The 15,381-nt window shown below is 39.6% G+C and overlaps 1 protein-coding gene and 1 long non-coding RNA gene across 2 annotated transcripts; one reads left to right on the top strand and one right to left on the bottom strand.

Annotated features, from left to right (window-relative positions):
- Nucleotides 1-1,803: 1,803 nt before the first annotated feature.
- On the bottom strand, nucleotides 1,804-14,231 carry LOC119735817 (limbic system-associated membrane protein-like). Its single transcript, XM_038209755.1, has 7 exons — nucleotides 14,072-14,231; nucleotides 9,867-10,181; nucleotides 9,223-9,498; nucleotides 8,128-8,269; nucleotides 5,639-5,811; nucleotides 5,008-5,028; nucleotides 1,804-3,420 (listed from the first exon to the last, which is right to left on the bottom strand). Exons 1-7 carry the CDS (start codon nucleotides 14,127-14,129, stop codon nucleotides 3,323-3,325), a joined length of 1,083 nt encoding a protein of 360 aa, XP_038065683.1. The 5' UTR covers nucleotides 14,130-14,231; the 3' UTR covers nucleotides 1,804-3,322.
- Nucleotides 11,494-13,575, top strand: LOC119735818. Its single transcript, XR_005272229.1, has 2 exons — nucleotides 11,494-11,793; nucleotides 12,506-13,575. It is a non-coding gene; the product is annotated as an uncharacterized LOC119735818 (long non-coding RNA).
- Nucleotides 14,232-15,381: the final 1,150 nt, after the last annotated feature.

Below are 15,381 nucleotides of genomic sequence, written 5' to 3'. Positions count from 1 at the left end.
AACTAAATTGAGACCTGCATTGTCCATTTATAAAAAAAAAAAAAAAAGAACACAAAACACAGTTTACACTGTAGTTGCATTTTTGGAATTAAATTTAAAAAAATACCTCTCTTTTCCTGCTATTTCCCGACACACAAACAATTGTCAGAAGCTGTTCTCTTGATCACATCACTACTGTGCTCATGAATATGCAAAACAAATGCAACATTTGCATACAAAAATTGCCCAGAATGAACATACCAGAACTCCGTTGTTTGTTAGTCAAATGTTACAAATGATGACAGTATGACGACATGTACTACTGCAGTTACAAAAGTACAAGTACATGTACCGTATACTGCTCATGACTAGATTTTTTTTTTAGTTCTTTTTATGTACAGTAAATACATACTTTTCTGCTTATTTTAAAGATTAGCATCAACTTTCAAAAACAAATTTCCTTTTTTCTTCAAAGAATACAAAATGAGAGCAAGCAATACAAAATTCTCTAGTACTTTTTGCTTTCTCTACTTTTACAACATATTTCAGAATGCATCTATCACGGTAGTTTGGAATGCCATTTTGTTGAATGTTAACAATCGAACATCAAGAATTTGGAAGGAATATCGTTATGTTGTAATCAGCGTAAACTTAGATTATTTTAAACATGATTAGTTTGCCTTAAGAATAACATAACAAATACATGAAGTACACTTGTAAATATCGTTATCTGAACACAAAGGCATGAATAATATCTTTGGTAGACTCAGCTTAATAAAAATCTGAAAGCAGCTAAATATATACACAATAAAACTTTCTAGGCTTGGATGTCATAGTACTTTGAGTAAAAATTCAAACTTGAAAACATATACATGTATATAGGATTACACTTCTTCATGACTATGGTATTTGTGCCAAAAATGTGATAATATTAGACATAACTATAGAACACAAGTGGAAATAATGAACTTGAAAACACTAAAGGGAAATGGCCTAAAAACCCAAATAGTTTTTTTTCTTAAAAATCCTTGAAATGAATCCAAAATGTTCAAGGAAAAAACTCCCTGCAATTCCAAAAGTACAAAATTGTAAAACGTTTTTTTCACAAAATCCTCAAAAAAATTATGAAGACAATCATTTTTTGGCACCTGGATATATAATATTTCAAACCTACTGAACTTTTTCACGTACATGTTATTGACCTTGATTTCCATGGGGTGTTTACAAGATCTGGTTGAACTTCTCGGTGCAAATTTACATTTAAAAGCGAGTTTACTATGGCAGTTATTATGTCCTTCATCAACCAACATTTTTCAATAAAGCAAAGCGTCATTTAATTAAGCATTTGCTTTGTACTCTGTGATGCAACACTCCACTTTGCCTGGCACTCTCACATTCCATTAAAGGGAATGTACATCATTGGCTTAGCTGTAATTTTCAGAAATGAACTACGTTGTATATGTGGGGCTAGTATAATAGATCAAATATTGTTACACTGACATAATTGAAATTTTGTGTTTGAAAATACTGGAAAAACCAAGAAAACCAAAAATCTTCAAGTAGTCTGGTTCCCCTACTCCACTAAAGATAAACTGGATCAATTTATAGATGCCGGAAAATTGTAAAGTATTGGAACCAGTCTAGCTGGTCTGCACCCGTTCATGACGTGTAACCCATAGCAAACAAAATTTGGACTAAAAAAAAAATGGCAAATTTGGAGCAGTAGTTGAAACATAGTAACGTTTTTCCAACGGTGGTCGGCTGACCACCGTTGGAAATTTATACAAAATACCACTTTTCTTGAAGATGACTTCACATCAGGTGCCATAATTTTACAAGATGCTTTAGACTGTCATTTACCGACATCCTAGTAAGGTATTTTGTAAAAGTGTGGTAGTTTTGTTTTTCAGTGTTTGCAAATGTTGTATAATTATTCCCTTTAACAGCCTGCAGTGTTGGTCTACATATGGGCTCCTTGCACAAGTAAGCATGGGAGAGTTGAAGACGACCACTGGGCGACACAGCAATGCCTGACGCTCGCACACATGCAGAAGACAAGTAGTCATGCGAACTTTGTGCTATACACGACGCTACCAGTACATTCACTGGGTGTCCCATCCATGGGGGTCTTGAAAGTGGTAAATACTGCCCTCTCTTGTTCCCACACGGAGCCCATACAACCCTCCCTTGAGTTTCCCCTCCTATTTCAACTTTGATTTGTTCCCCTTGCCCCATCCGGGGCTCAGAAACTCAACAGATTTTGCAAGCTCTACATGTTGGCTTGTTTCACACACCTACCAACTCCATGCACAAATATCCTCCCAATTAATAATGACACAGATTGAGATTTGACAGGCAGTTGGATATCATTGCTGCTATGTACTGCATTCCCATGCACTGAAAGCTACTCAGTGTAAACAATTTTAATGTTATCCTGTACATGTAAAAACCACAAAGGATGATACAAAATACACTTTCTATTGGGAGCTGTTGTCATCCTTTTGTTACCATCATTTTGCATGTCCCATCCTGAGTGCCTTGCACAAAACGTAGAATGCCATGGTCCAGTGGTTACGGTGTTTGACTCATGTACGAAGGTGCGTGGGTTGAACCCTGCCAGGAACATGGTGTTTGTGCTCGTGGGCAAGACACTTAACTACAATTGCCTCTCTCCACCCAGGAGTACGAATGGGTACCTGTGAGGGTAGAGGACCGAATGTGCGCTGATATCGGCTGCCACATAGTCTCATTGCCTGATAAACAGGGGAATAATTGTTGCTTTGAGATTGTTGATACGATGGAAAGCGCTACGTAAACATTAGAACTGTTAAAATCAGAGGTAAGCATTTTGGGTCCAATTGATCAAGGACTCTTTCAATAGTTTGAAGCTTTAATGCGTGGCATACTCACAAGAGCTTGAGTTTATGGGACACACAGCTTGTGCACAATGTTTTCCGTGTGTATGGTATAAAAGAAATGTTTGATGTGACCATGGACAAGCCTTTAGGATGTCTTGACATGGGCCGCGGGCACACAGCTTGATTTGCTTCAAGTGTCTGGCAAATCTCTCTCTTTCACTACATGGCAATATCATCACAACATGGCAATATCATCACAACACGGCAATATCATCATTTTACAAGCTATCATTTTCATTCAGCCGTCTTAGTAATTATTAAAAAATATATGCACGTATTAGAGTCTTGACATATAAAACTGTAGTGCAATAATGAATATATAAGGCATCTATGTGTATAAATATTGCTTAGTAGGTTAGAGTACTTTTGCATTAATTGGTTAATTTCATCCCCACACATTCCGTTACCTCGGCGACCCTGCATCCTCAGAACTTCATCAGAACTGTTGCCATGGAGATGGAAGCCATAATGGTTGCCATGGCAGCCAGGACATTTGAGGCCTTGCTTCTTGACGCACCAGTTTCTATGGAAAAAAAGAGTATTTCTCGTGTGATTCTTATGACTTAAAACTGTTGTTGAAGCATGACATGGTTCAACAAACTGAGAGTCAAGTCAAAATCAAATCACGACAAGTGTATTACAACAGCTTGGTACTGGCCCTTCATTGGGTTTTGATTCACTAAAGGCAAAGTCATTATACAGGGTGGTAGAAAAAAACCCGGAATGGCACATTTCCATTACCCTGAGATTCAAACCACATACACCAATGCATGCAGAATCTTGTTAGAAGAAAAATGAAACCAATTAAGATCGCCCAATTCGGTCCAGTAGTTTTTGTTCTAGAGCCTATTTTGTGAAGCAAGGTGGGGTCGTTTTTGTCCCGATGAACTACTAAACTGCCCCCAGGAATTTAACTTACATTGTGATTGATTTAGGGATTGTTAAAGAGGTTGTGGAATGCTCGAAGACATTTCCGTCATTTTTTGGGTATATGTAGCCTAAGGTGTGATGGAATAAAAACGACTATTGTGTCTGTCATGAAATGAGTACAAAGAGTACTTTTGAGAGCTATTTTTCAGGTCCTGTTTTGACCCGAACGTGCAATTTGTGTAAAAGTCGTCGTTGCGGGCAGCAAACAAAACACAGTAAATCGTGACGTAATAAACAGGACTCGTTTATGCTATTCTGCATCGGGAGTCCTGTTTATTATGTCACGATTTACTGTTTTTTGTTTGCTGCCCGCAACGACGACTTTTACACAAATTGCACGTTCGGGTCGAAACAGGCATGACAGGACTTGAAAAACAGCTCTCAAAAGTACCTTTTGTACTCATTTTATGACAGAAACAATAGTCGTTTTTATTTCATCACACCTTAGGCTACATATACCCGAAAAATGACGGAAATGTCTTCGAGCATTCCACAACCTCTTTAAGTAATAATACCCACATGAAAGAAGTGTGCTTCACAAAATAGGCTCTGCAGCAAAAATTACTGGACCGAATCGGGAGATTTTGGTTTCATAATTCTTCGACAAGGATTCTCCGTTAATTGAAACAGATGGTTTGAGGCTGAAGGTAGTGCAAGTATGCCCTTCCGTTGTTTAGGGACCACCCTGAATAGTCCCACTCTTCAACTTTATCATTTGCATACGTCAGGAAATTTGTTTGGAGTGTCTGGAATCTATGGTGAATGAACTGATTCCCTCAACAACATAGAGTCACTACAGCAATTCTAACTGACCGGGCAGCTTGGAGTTGCCCAAGCATACCAGTAAGTCTTGCTGTCTGAAGAATTTTCCTAATCATTTTAACCCAAGACCTTTTGCTACGATCTATTCCCAATCCTTCAAAATCATTCAATAATCACTGTTGATACGCTGAAGCAGTGCATACGCTATCCAGTATGATGTAGACCTCGGTTGTGCCTCGCTAAACATAAACAAGGGTACAGCTTAAGACCTTGACACACTGCATCCTCCAAAATCAACCGACAATTTGTTCAATTCAGCCTCAATCCTCCGAAATCCTCCAAAACAGCCCGGTTGATTTAGGAAGATTGAGAAGTGTTAGGGTTAAACCAATTTGTTAAGAGTCTAGGGTTTACATACCTGGGTCAATCTGCTTGCCAACTAGTTGTAAGAACGGACAAGAATGGAAAGAGAAAAAAAAGAAGAAACATCAACTGAACATCAAGGTTCTCTGTTATAATGTGAAATATACAGTTTAGATAAGTCTTAACCCCATGCATATGGGTAGCGGTCATGGCCGCGGCCGCTAATCCTCATTGGAATGCAGTTGCCTTATTTTTGCCAGCTGTGGTATGCCATGGCACATGGCTAGTCAGGGTAAGTCCACAGCTGCTGCTTTTGTGCAGTCCCGCTACCACACAAAGGCTGTGCAGTCATGCGGGCCACTTGCTCTATGTGTGGAGGAATGTCCCCATTATACCCGTCCTTAAGGGGTTAATCCCAGTTTCTGTATCAACAACAATGGTAGACTTTAAGTCAGTAAATCAAAATGGGGAAAAAGTTATTCACCCACTCCAAACTAGTCCTAACCTTGGACTCTGTTGTTTTGTTTGATTTATGTACTTATTTTTATCAGAATGTTACAGCTAGCCACAGCCTAGTCATTTGGACCCAGCCTTAGATCCATACAAAAAGACCATTTATACTGGTACAAAGGTACATGCAGTGTACAAAGTGTTCAAGTATTCTGAGCTTTCAAAGTCTGTCTTACCTTCAAGCCTTACGTCAGCCTGAGCAGATCCCAGTAAGTTCTCCAACCGACAGGTGTATTTGCCCACATTCTGATTACTGACTGATGTGACTATGAGTGTAGCAATGGACGTCTCTCTGTAGGGATCCATGTCCATATCTAGAGATACACTCATCTGATAACCATCACTGGCACTGCAAGAAACAAACACAACAGTTCAGAGATGAAACTGGCACATGGGAAACAAATCGGAAAATATGCCGAACCAAAAGACGTGTCTGAAATCTGGGCCGCTCTGCAGTACACAGCTATGTACAATACACTTCATGCCCAAATTCCGGACACCGCCTCCTGTAATTTTACAATGAGAAAAATCTTCAGTGTTTTCATAATATTAGAATGCTTTAATTAAGGTTAGAGCAATGAAGTCATCTACAAAGAAGTTCACTTCTTACTTGAGAAAGTTGAGGAAAATTCTGAAAGATAAGGACACCATTCATGACACCATTCCATCATGTCCACGATTCTTATTCCTCCATGATTCAACCAAACTCCACTAACATGCTTGAGAAAAATCGGGCATTATCGACTTTTTCTTCCAAGAACTGCCAGTGAAATGTATCACTTACGCTCTCTTCGCCATCGTCAAGATAAGCATTCTGATTTTTAAAGCATTGCATTTTGTACAATTCAATCTAAAACCTCCGAAAATCGCTTAACTAAGTTGGATTTTATCTATTGTGGCTACCCGTACCTGGTCGGCCATGTGCTAACGGGCGGCACGGTACGGGTACCGTTGCATAAGCTAGTGTGCACGCACGCACCACACACTGTCCGTGTGACGCAGTGATTTTTCCATGTCACAGGTCAATGTTTAACCTTCTATCCAGCAGGAAAGCCTCCGATCAGTGCCGGCCTAGGTGTTTCTACGGTAGAAACACTCCGTTTACGACTGGTGAAAGAGATTAAAACTACACTCGCGATAATTTTTACGTGCCCTTTTCATCAACTTTTTCATCGACTTTTCTTCGAAATTAAAGTTTAAATAAAATCACATATTGTAGAAAATCGTACAAAAATTGGATATTCGTTGGAAAAGTCAAAAAGTCGATTTCCAATTTAAATCGGAAAAGTTTCATCTCTGAACAGTTACATTATAAATGAACTCTGCACAGGAACCTGAGACATTTTGTTGTCAGGGTGATCCATGGATCGCAAGACCTCACATGTCAATCATGAGTCATCCAATCCCAAGTCAACTCACAAGTTATTCAAACAAACTGTAACAAATGCATTCCTTTGCTATTGTTTTCCGATGTTCATCTATTACTTGTGATGTATGTGATCTGTCTTAAGTACCTTCACTGCTTCACTGACTTTGGATGTGTGGCCTATCACGTGCACAAACCCACAGAAGGACTCAGGCATGTACATGTACACACGGCTTCAAAAAGTGCAAAATAAAACGTGTCTGTGACCAATTTCAGCTGAATGGAAACCTGTGGCATCAATGCAGAATGATCAAGCGTACACAGCAAAACGACACCTGATTTTGCTCCTATTGTTAAAGTTATAGTCCATCATTTGTAATTTGTGCATTTTGTTCGTTTGAAGCAACAAAAGTGCGCAAAATCTAGAGAAGGGTGCTGAACAACTAACGTGATGAAGTTTCGGCTCAGTTTCAGCTGTATATTTGGAGAAAAACATCATGCTAGGATCTCGATTTCAAATCAAAAGTTGCTGAATCATGTTTTGAATTGCGCCTGAATTCAGAGCCCGAGACACATTCTCGCTAAGCCGAATGCAGCTACGCTATGTCGCGCACTGATCCGACGAATTATAGCAACCGGGGGTGCGTGTGCGTCGTGCCAATGCTTGCGCGCGCTTCACTGCATAACAAAATGAACTACTAATTTAAATTTTCCTACGGTGTGTCTTAAGAAGCACTGTTGGAAAGGCCTTCTTTCGTTGAATACTTCAAAATGACAGCTTGCCAGAAAGAATAATTTCACAGGGAGTTTAGTCCCTTTACTATCTTTCAACCAGTATGTTTTTCAACAATAATTACGCTAGCTCCTTTTTGGATAGCTGCAAATGATGGACTCAGGCTTTAAGTGAGAAGACAATGTGTACTTTTGAGGTTACAATTTTGTTTATCGGTCAACTTTTTGTAGTCAGAGCCTAATCAATGTTGGCTGATTCAAGTATTTTACATTTTTAAGAACCCTCCTCTTTCCAATCATTTCTCAATCAGATGTTTCCATGGTAATCCAAACCAAAGATTGATACCCTCCATTACTGCTGTTGCCAAGGTTACAGTATTGATCAAACTGCTTCACGACTTGGGGTGACTTTCTGGCTTCAAACGAAATATGGATTTGTTTTGCACTTCAAGTCCACACAAAAGAAACGTTACATGGATTTAACACTTGCTGTGAACATGGGAGGATAGACACCAGTACCACACTTTGAAAATGAAAGCAGCAAAGGAAATATTGACATGTACTCACCCCACAAGACGATCATCTTTGAACCACTGGACGTTGTCTACAATCTTGACAGCTGGGAAGGATTCACCGATGCACTGTAGCTGGGCAGAGTCTCCAATGGGAGCAGCAACTAACTCATTTAAAGCTCTCACTATGGGGGAATCTAAAACCATCACAGATAGAAACAGGTGTAATGATGAATGCTAGTTGATTGATGTGTCCACCTTAAATAAGGTCCGAGTATACAAAGTCCATTGGAAGGGCCTATGAAAAAGTACTTTTGACTTGGATTCTTGAAATGTGCCTTTTGATCTAATGTAGCAGCAAACAGCAGATTTTCATTTCAGTAACGTTTCAGATGAACATGAGAGGCCAGTCTAATGTCCTGTAACTAACTCAGTCACTGACTGAGTGAGTCACTGACTTTCAGGGCCACAAAGTTCACTACGCCAGATTATGCAAGTTTAGCCTAACTCCCTAGCATGATTTACTAGGAACCATACCCATCCTGGCAAATTCCAACACCATATGGGAACTGCACACACATATTTCTGACTTAGATTCTGGAGGTGTGCCAACCCAATGTAAAAGACTGTCAGTTTAGGGGTACTGTACCCATCCTGACAGATTCCAACAAAACATGCTGTTGGGGTTTGATGGGTTGAGTTCTGTTGGGTTAATGTTTCTTTTGTGGTTGTCTGTTCACTTTTATAACAAACAGTCACTAAAAAAACTACTACTGTTTCAGTGCTCTAGAGTAAATTTCATCTATTCCTAATAGTCATCAACCTGTAAGAGAAAGACCACAGGTACATGTTACCGGTACAGTAGGCGTTAAGATTGAGACTCTCATTTCAGGCTGGCTTCCAAGAGTCATGCCTAGCACAATTTGATTAGGAACGTGTTTTTGTTTTATGTTTGACTGAATTACACGAAGGAAAGTTTTCACACGCCCACTCAATGGCAAAGTAACACCTCGGTCATCGTGTCTGAAGCCACACTCTATATGAAACAGCTTGATGGGTCACCCTTGGTGCTCTTTGGTCCAGTCTGGGTCTAGCATAGCATTAGTGCATTTTGTGAGTTAGAAATTTGGCAATTGTTTTCCCGACTTACACTCCATCTGCAAGAAGACAGGTGCAGTGACCGCTCCTTGTCCGATCCCGTTAGTCACAAAGCATTGGTACAACCCCCTCCAATCATTGGTGATATCACTGATAACCAGCGGGTTACCAGTCACAAACTCCACACCAGACGGAAGATTGCCGGCCGGTCGCTGACGAGTCCAAGTGACCGATGGCTCTGGACTACCGGTGGCATTACACCAAAGAGTGACCATAGAGCCTGGCATTGGGGCCATGTCTGGTGTAACTGAGGTTATAACAGGTGCAGCTGAAATGGACAAAAATGGGAGGAGAGTTTAAGTTAGTAATTAAAATAACAGTATGTTCTGCTTCAACATCACAAATGAATCAACCAGAGACTTGCTGAAAATTATGGGAGCAAAATGTTGATACAAAAGAAAAATGGCTGACGCAGAATTAGAACCTAAATTCCTAAATACATGTATCACCGTGACTGCCAACAAACATGATGATATCGATAGTAAATGTAGATGAACAGCTTTGCAAACTGTTTAACTAAGACACCTAGGGCCTGACACTTTGATCCCAGGAGATACATTGTATATACTTCAAGGATGGAAACATCAGACCTTCCAACTTTTTATGATGTTGAAAGTTATGTCCTGATATATTTACCGAGTACCACCAGCCTCATTTGCTGTGACACCTCGTTAGGCAGTTGCACCTGACAGCTCCATGTTCCCTGATCCTCAATCTGTGCTTCCTGTATCGTCAGCTTCCAGTGACCAACCACACTCGTATCCAGTAGATAGTTGGGATTGTTAACAGCCAGTTGCTTGTTGACGACGATTGCTTTGCCGTCATGATACAAGATGAGAAGAATGTCGTCTGGGTTGCCTGGGATGTTTCGCAGAGCACAGTCAAGCAGGACTGTGTTTCCCTCATTGACGGTTAGGTCTGTCAGTGGTTGAATGCTGATCTGTGCCACAACTACATGTATGGAGAACATTTTTAATGTAAAGATAATTGTTTACACACTTTTTCTAATGTGGAATAATTCCACAGGTTTTGTACCCGTATTAATGAGCTACACATAACCTCAAATTATTGATGGTCAATCATTGTAGACTAATTTGGCAAAACAAAGTGGCTATTTTCACAGAAGCCTTAACTGGCTTTTTCAACAGGTAGGCCTATAGTTACGCAAAATTGCCAACTAACATTGTAAATCTTTCTGTGGTTTTAAATTCCTGCAGCGAGTGAGTGCTTTGAGTGCTGAAGGTGCTGGGTTGGAACCTTGGAGAAAACTTTCTTCCTTAGTTTCCCAAAATATTTATTTTCTTACTTTCATTGTTTTCAATCAAATCCAACTTTTTTAATGTAGATTTGATTTTTCTTTCTAATTTATGACTCTGGAGGATTCTGGTCCAAGAACCATACAATTTGGTTGACAACTGAGGCATGCGAAACAATGGCAACTGTCGCCTTTCGTAAACACCATTCGAAAAGGGTAGGCCTATTCGCCTAAGGCCCCCAAAAATTACTTCTGCTTGCCGTTACCCGACCAAGGCTACATGTACCCCATTTTTACGGCAAGTTACACAAAAAATCCTGTTTTCTTTTTTGTCTTCACGAACTGACGAAACGCCTCTCAACAACCTTTTTACGTCAAAAATGCTTGTATTTATTAAAATTGTGTTTTGTCTTCTTACATTTGCTATTTTCAAAAAGAAACCACCGTTGGCGTTGCCTTACAAGTTCCCTTCATGCAATCACGATTAGCTCCCGCAGTGATAAAAACACAGGGTCTGCTCATACATTGTAAGTCCGACGCCTAATCATTAATAACATTGCTCATAGGTCTGTCTAGCCCCATAAATGTGGCCTATTTACTGGACTGCCTCCGTAAACATAGGCCACACATCCACATGTACAAAAACGTGTCGCACTTTGCCAAATTTTGATTTTCTCATTTAGGCTTAGTTTGTAGGTTTTTTTGCTTTAGAAGCATACTCACCCTCTTTATAGGCTAATCAGAAAGTGCTGCCTTTTTCAGATGGCTAATTTTTGTGAAATTTCATGTTGAAATTTTGATACGCAAACGTGTGCAAATGAATCTGGAAATTTCACAAAAAAATTGACATCTAACAAAGGCAGCACTTTCTGATTAGCCTATAAAGAGGGTGAGTATGCTTCTAAAGCAAAAAAAACCTACAAACTAAGCCTAAATGTGAAAATCAAAATTTGGCAAAGTGCGACACGTTTTTGTACATGTGGATGTGTGGCCTATGTTTACCACAGCGAAAAATACCCTACATGAATTGGCACGGAACGGCCGCGAGAGGGCGTCACAGCGATCTCATTATATGACGTCATCATACTGACCATAAAAGGCAGTTTTCATGAATGAAACTGTTGCGCATGCGCACATGCTTCACGTCTGTACCTCGAGTAGTTTCCACTTCGACAGAGTTCACGACGATCTTTCGAATGGTACCAAAATCGTATGAATTCGTGGTTTTCTTCGACTTTATATTCCATTTCTTTGGTGTCAACCTGAGGCGCAACAACTCGCGGATTCCTTGGTGGTATTTGAATTTTGGTAGGTCATATTTTTGTTGCGATTTTAGTGTGAAACCGCGCCACTGGCTGAAGGTGTTCGTTAATCATTGGAAAATCATATGCAACGTGTTTTGTGTGTGGGGGTTGAGTGTATTGAGTGCGCCACGTCAATATGCATGGCGACGACGACGTTGATGCGTACGTCGTACGTCAAATCGTGCGTGGCCGTTACACATATACGACCTGACCGCGATGCGTACAGTCTATCTTGGCGGCGCGGGCGCGGTACATGCACGTGCGGTTTGTTGAATGTAAATTGACATTCGTGCAAGCGATGAAAATGCAAGATTCAGATTTAATACTGATTCAGATTTGATAATCCAGGCGTGCGATTTGTCAGGATTTCAAGAATTTTTGTGTGGATTTTTCCTGATTTCAGGCATTTTTGACAGGATTTTTTCTTGTAAAAACTTTTGGAATTTTTTGGGGTCAGGATTTCCTGATTTAATTTAGGAACTTTTTGTCTTTTTTTTCTGATTTCCGGATTCTTTAAGATTTTTTTTAGGAATTTGGAATTCCTGAATATTGTTCACTTTTAAAAGTTTATTAAGGACAGATGAAGAGATGTAAATTAAGGGAGCCTTATACAAATTAAAACATTAATAGACCCTTAATTGCTTTTTAACCATCATCGGCGACCTGTACCTTCAAACCCTTTACCAATTATTTTATGGATTTTAAATTTTTTTCAGGTTGGCGGGAAGTGTCGTGCCCTTGTCGCGATGTCGTCTTTCGGTCCAGAGTTTCTACATACGTCACCTGAAATTGCAGCGCCATGAAGAGGTGGAAGCGTGCCTCCTGTGACAGCGACAACATTTAATACATTGCCGTTATTAATGAATAGTTTTCCCCACCCAATTTTAACAATAAAATATTTTAATATCGTGCGACATGAAGTTTTTATTTCAAACTGTCTTTATCGCTCCCCATTTTGACGGTAGCATAACAATTCAAAGAGAAGAGCTTACATGACTACACAAACTTATACAAGTAATTCAAAACTTACCGTTATACGAGAGAAAACTAAGCTTCTTGGAGGCTGTGCAATGGGTTAAGCCGTATCTTAATTAGGTTTGAACCTGCCATTGTTTCCCTTAATCCTGCTGAGCTGAGTGGGGTGTGAAGGGGGCTGTTTATTGAGGAGGGAAGTCACATTGCTGTTTACGTGTTGTACATGTAGGTTAAATTTCAGTCTTAATTATTCAGGTACCGGTCGAAACCACAAGAACAATGCTATACACATAGAAAACGGGTTGAATGTTTATTGAAAAAAGCTAAAATTTACAATTACAATAATGCACTTGGTAAAAATAAAGCCCTGGGAATGGACAGCAAGGAAAGCACTATTGTGAAAAGAGTTTATAAACAATCTTTAGATTTAAATGTATAACTCGAGTGATTGGGTCAAGAGATCTTCCACTATTTTTCCAAGTGAATTGTATACTAACCAAAAACAACCAAGTTGTAATACACAAAATATCAGGTATTACGAACATGCGTATAATAAAATGAACATAGGCCAAACTTTTCTATTAAAAACGAGTCTCTGATGTCTCTGAATTTGTATCCCGAGTCATTTCTTTGTATATTTTAGACAACTAAGAGTTAGAAAATATAGTTTACAAAATGCTCCTATTTTAACCAGAATTTCCTGGGATGAAAGGAGGACTTCCCTTACTTAAAATACTTCAATTTGCGACTATCAACACGCCTTGGAAATGGCAATTGTTTGAGTAAAATCCGTAATCTATTTCGTGATAAACTTGCGGGAAGTCAGCAGGTCAGCCCGCTCGACAGTGCGAAGTTCTCCGCGGCTCGGAATGCACCGGCCGTACGTGCCTGCACAGGCCGTGCGTGCGTGCGTAAACGAATCCCTGACATGTGGTTTCTGTGACGTCACGGGCCCGGCCGGGCACGTCCACCAATGAGCGCCGCGCTTGTCGCCCACGCCCCCATTCCCATCCGTGTTACACGGCCAATGGGGAATTTTTCGCTGTGTTTACGTAGGCAGTCCAGTAAAAAGGCCACATTTATGGGGCTAAGGTCTGTCACCTATTTAGTCCGACAAAATCGCATCCCCAACCAAATATTGCATTACATGTGTACTTTGTGTAAAGCTAACATTTACGTCCTGTTTTCTCCTTCCAAAACGCTGACACACCCTTCTCTTTTTTTCACGAAATGCATGCAATTACTGCAATGCAGTAGTTTAAAACGTTAAACTCTGTTTTCAATTCCAAAGTCCAGTAACGACTTACCACATGATGAGAGTACGGACAAACATAAAATAAACTGTATTCCTCTCAAATCCATCATCTTAACGTAATTAACTGAAGAATTCCACACAAAATGAATGTCTGCACATAAACGGTTGACATCAGCGAAAATGATCAAAACAATTATGACGTCATGCGTGTTCGGGGTGACCGTAAAGTAATGGCAAAATTCTGCTAGATGCACTTCAAAAATATGCTAGATTTAATTTTTAAAAATCTGCTAAATCACCTATTATTACACGAAACACATTAAAACACTTATACCGATGTTATCAAATTTCCTTAAATAAAACAAAAATCATAAAATGTCCTTTACAAAAATTAATTAAAGGAAAAAAAATTAAAATTGTGCCCGGGTCTAGCCTGGCTAATTGCAATGGCCTAAAGTACCGTACTGTGTAAAAAAAAATTACGCCAGGGAAACTCAAATTGAAGCTCTTTCAAAACTAATCAGCTATTTTTTCAAAACTGCCATATTTTTCTGTCAGATCACCAATTTCACAGAATTCTGCAAAAAAAATATGCTTAAAAATAATAAAAAATCATCCTGCTAAATCTTCTGTCAAACTCCTTTTTTACAGAAAAGAATCTGTCAAATTTAGCAAAAGTTCGGCTAAAACGGTCATCCTGTACGTCACACAAAGCATGACATTTTCAAAAACGCGGCTGTGTTCAGCCTGTGGCTTTATGTATCCAGCGCATAGAGCTGTGTAATAAAGCTATGCTCCAGCGCCACTTTATTGGTTGTGTACTACAGAGTCTATGGAGAGTCAAGTGCATTTTTGAAAGTATTTTTAAATTTGTGAAAAAAAATTGAATTGTTTCAAAAGTTTTCAATTGTCAAATAATCAACCTTTTTCTGAATTATGAAGTGCCTCGACATCCTCTGCTTCTTGAAAGACAATACGATCATTATGAAGAAGTTCAATGCCATGAATTCAAATAATTTCCTCTATCTTCTTAAGAGCATGGCCACTATTCTGTTGATTCCTTCAACAATGTATGCAACTTTATTAGCAAAAAACACATATAAGAAGCGTAAAGCATATTACATGGTTATTTTAACGACGACCTTTCAGCACTCATCGATCGATCAGCATGGATTAAATTGGGCGCCTCCTAATGTAGCATCCAGCCCCTCCCCCCCCCCCCTCCCCCAGGATGAGAACCCTGGCTACGCTGCTGATTGGCAGACCTTATGGGCCACATTGGACCGTTGAGAATTTGAACAAACTGCAGGTTTTGTACCCTTACAGAAATCTGCCCTGTAGTTCTCATGGGAAATTTCCCCA

The sequence above is a fragment of the Patiria miniata genome, unplaced genomic scaffold (genome assembly GCF_015706575.1).
Source record: "Patiria miniata isolate m_02_andy unplaced genomic scaffold, ASM1570657v1 HiC_scaffold_29, whole genome shotgun sequence".
Lineage (NCBI taxonomy): Eukaryota > Metazoa > Echinodermata > Asteroidea > Valvatida > Asterinidae > Patiria > Patiria miniata.
The sequence above is the reverse complement of the archived record's forward strand: the minus strand, read 5'-3'. Positions and strand labels throughout refer to the sequence as shown.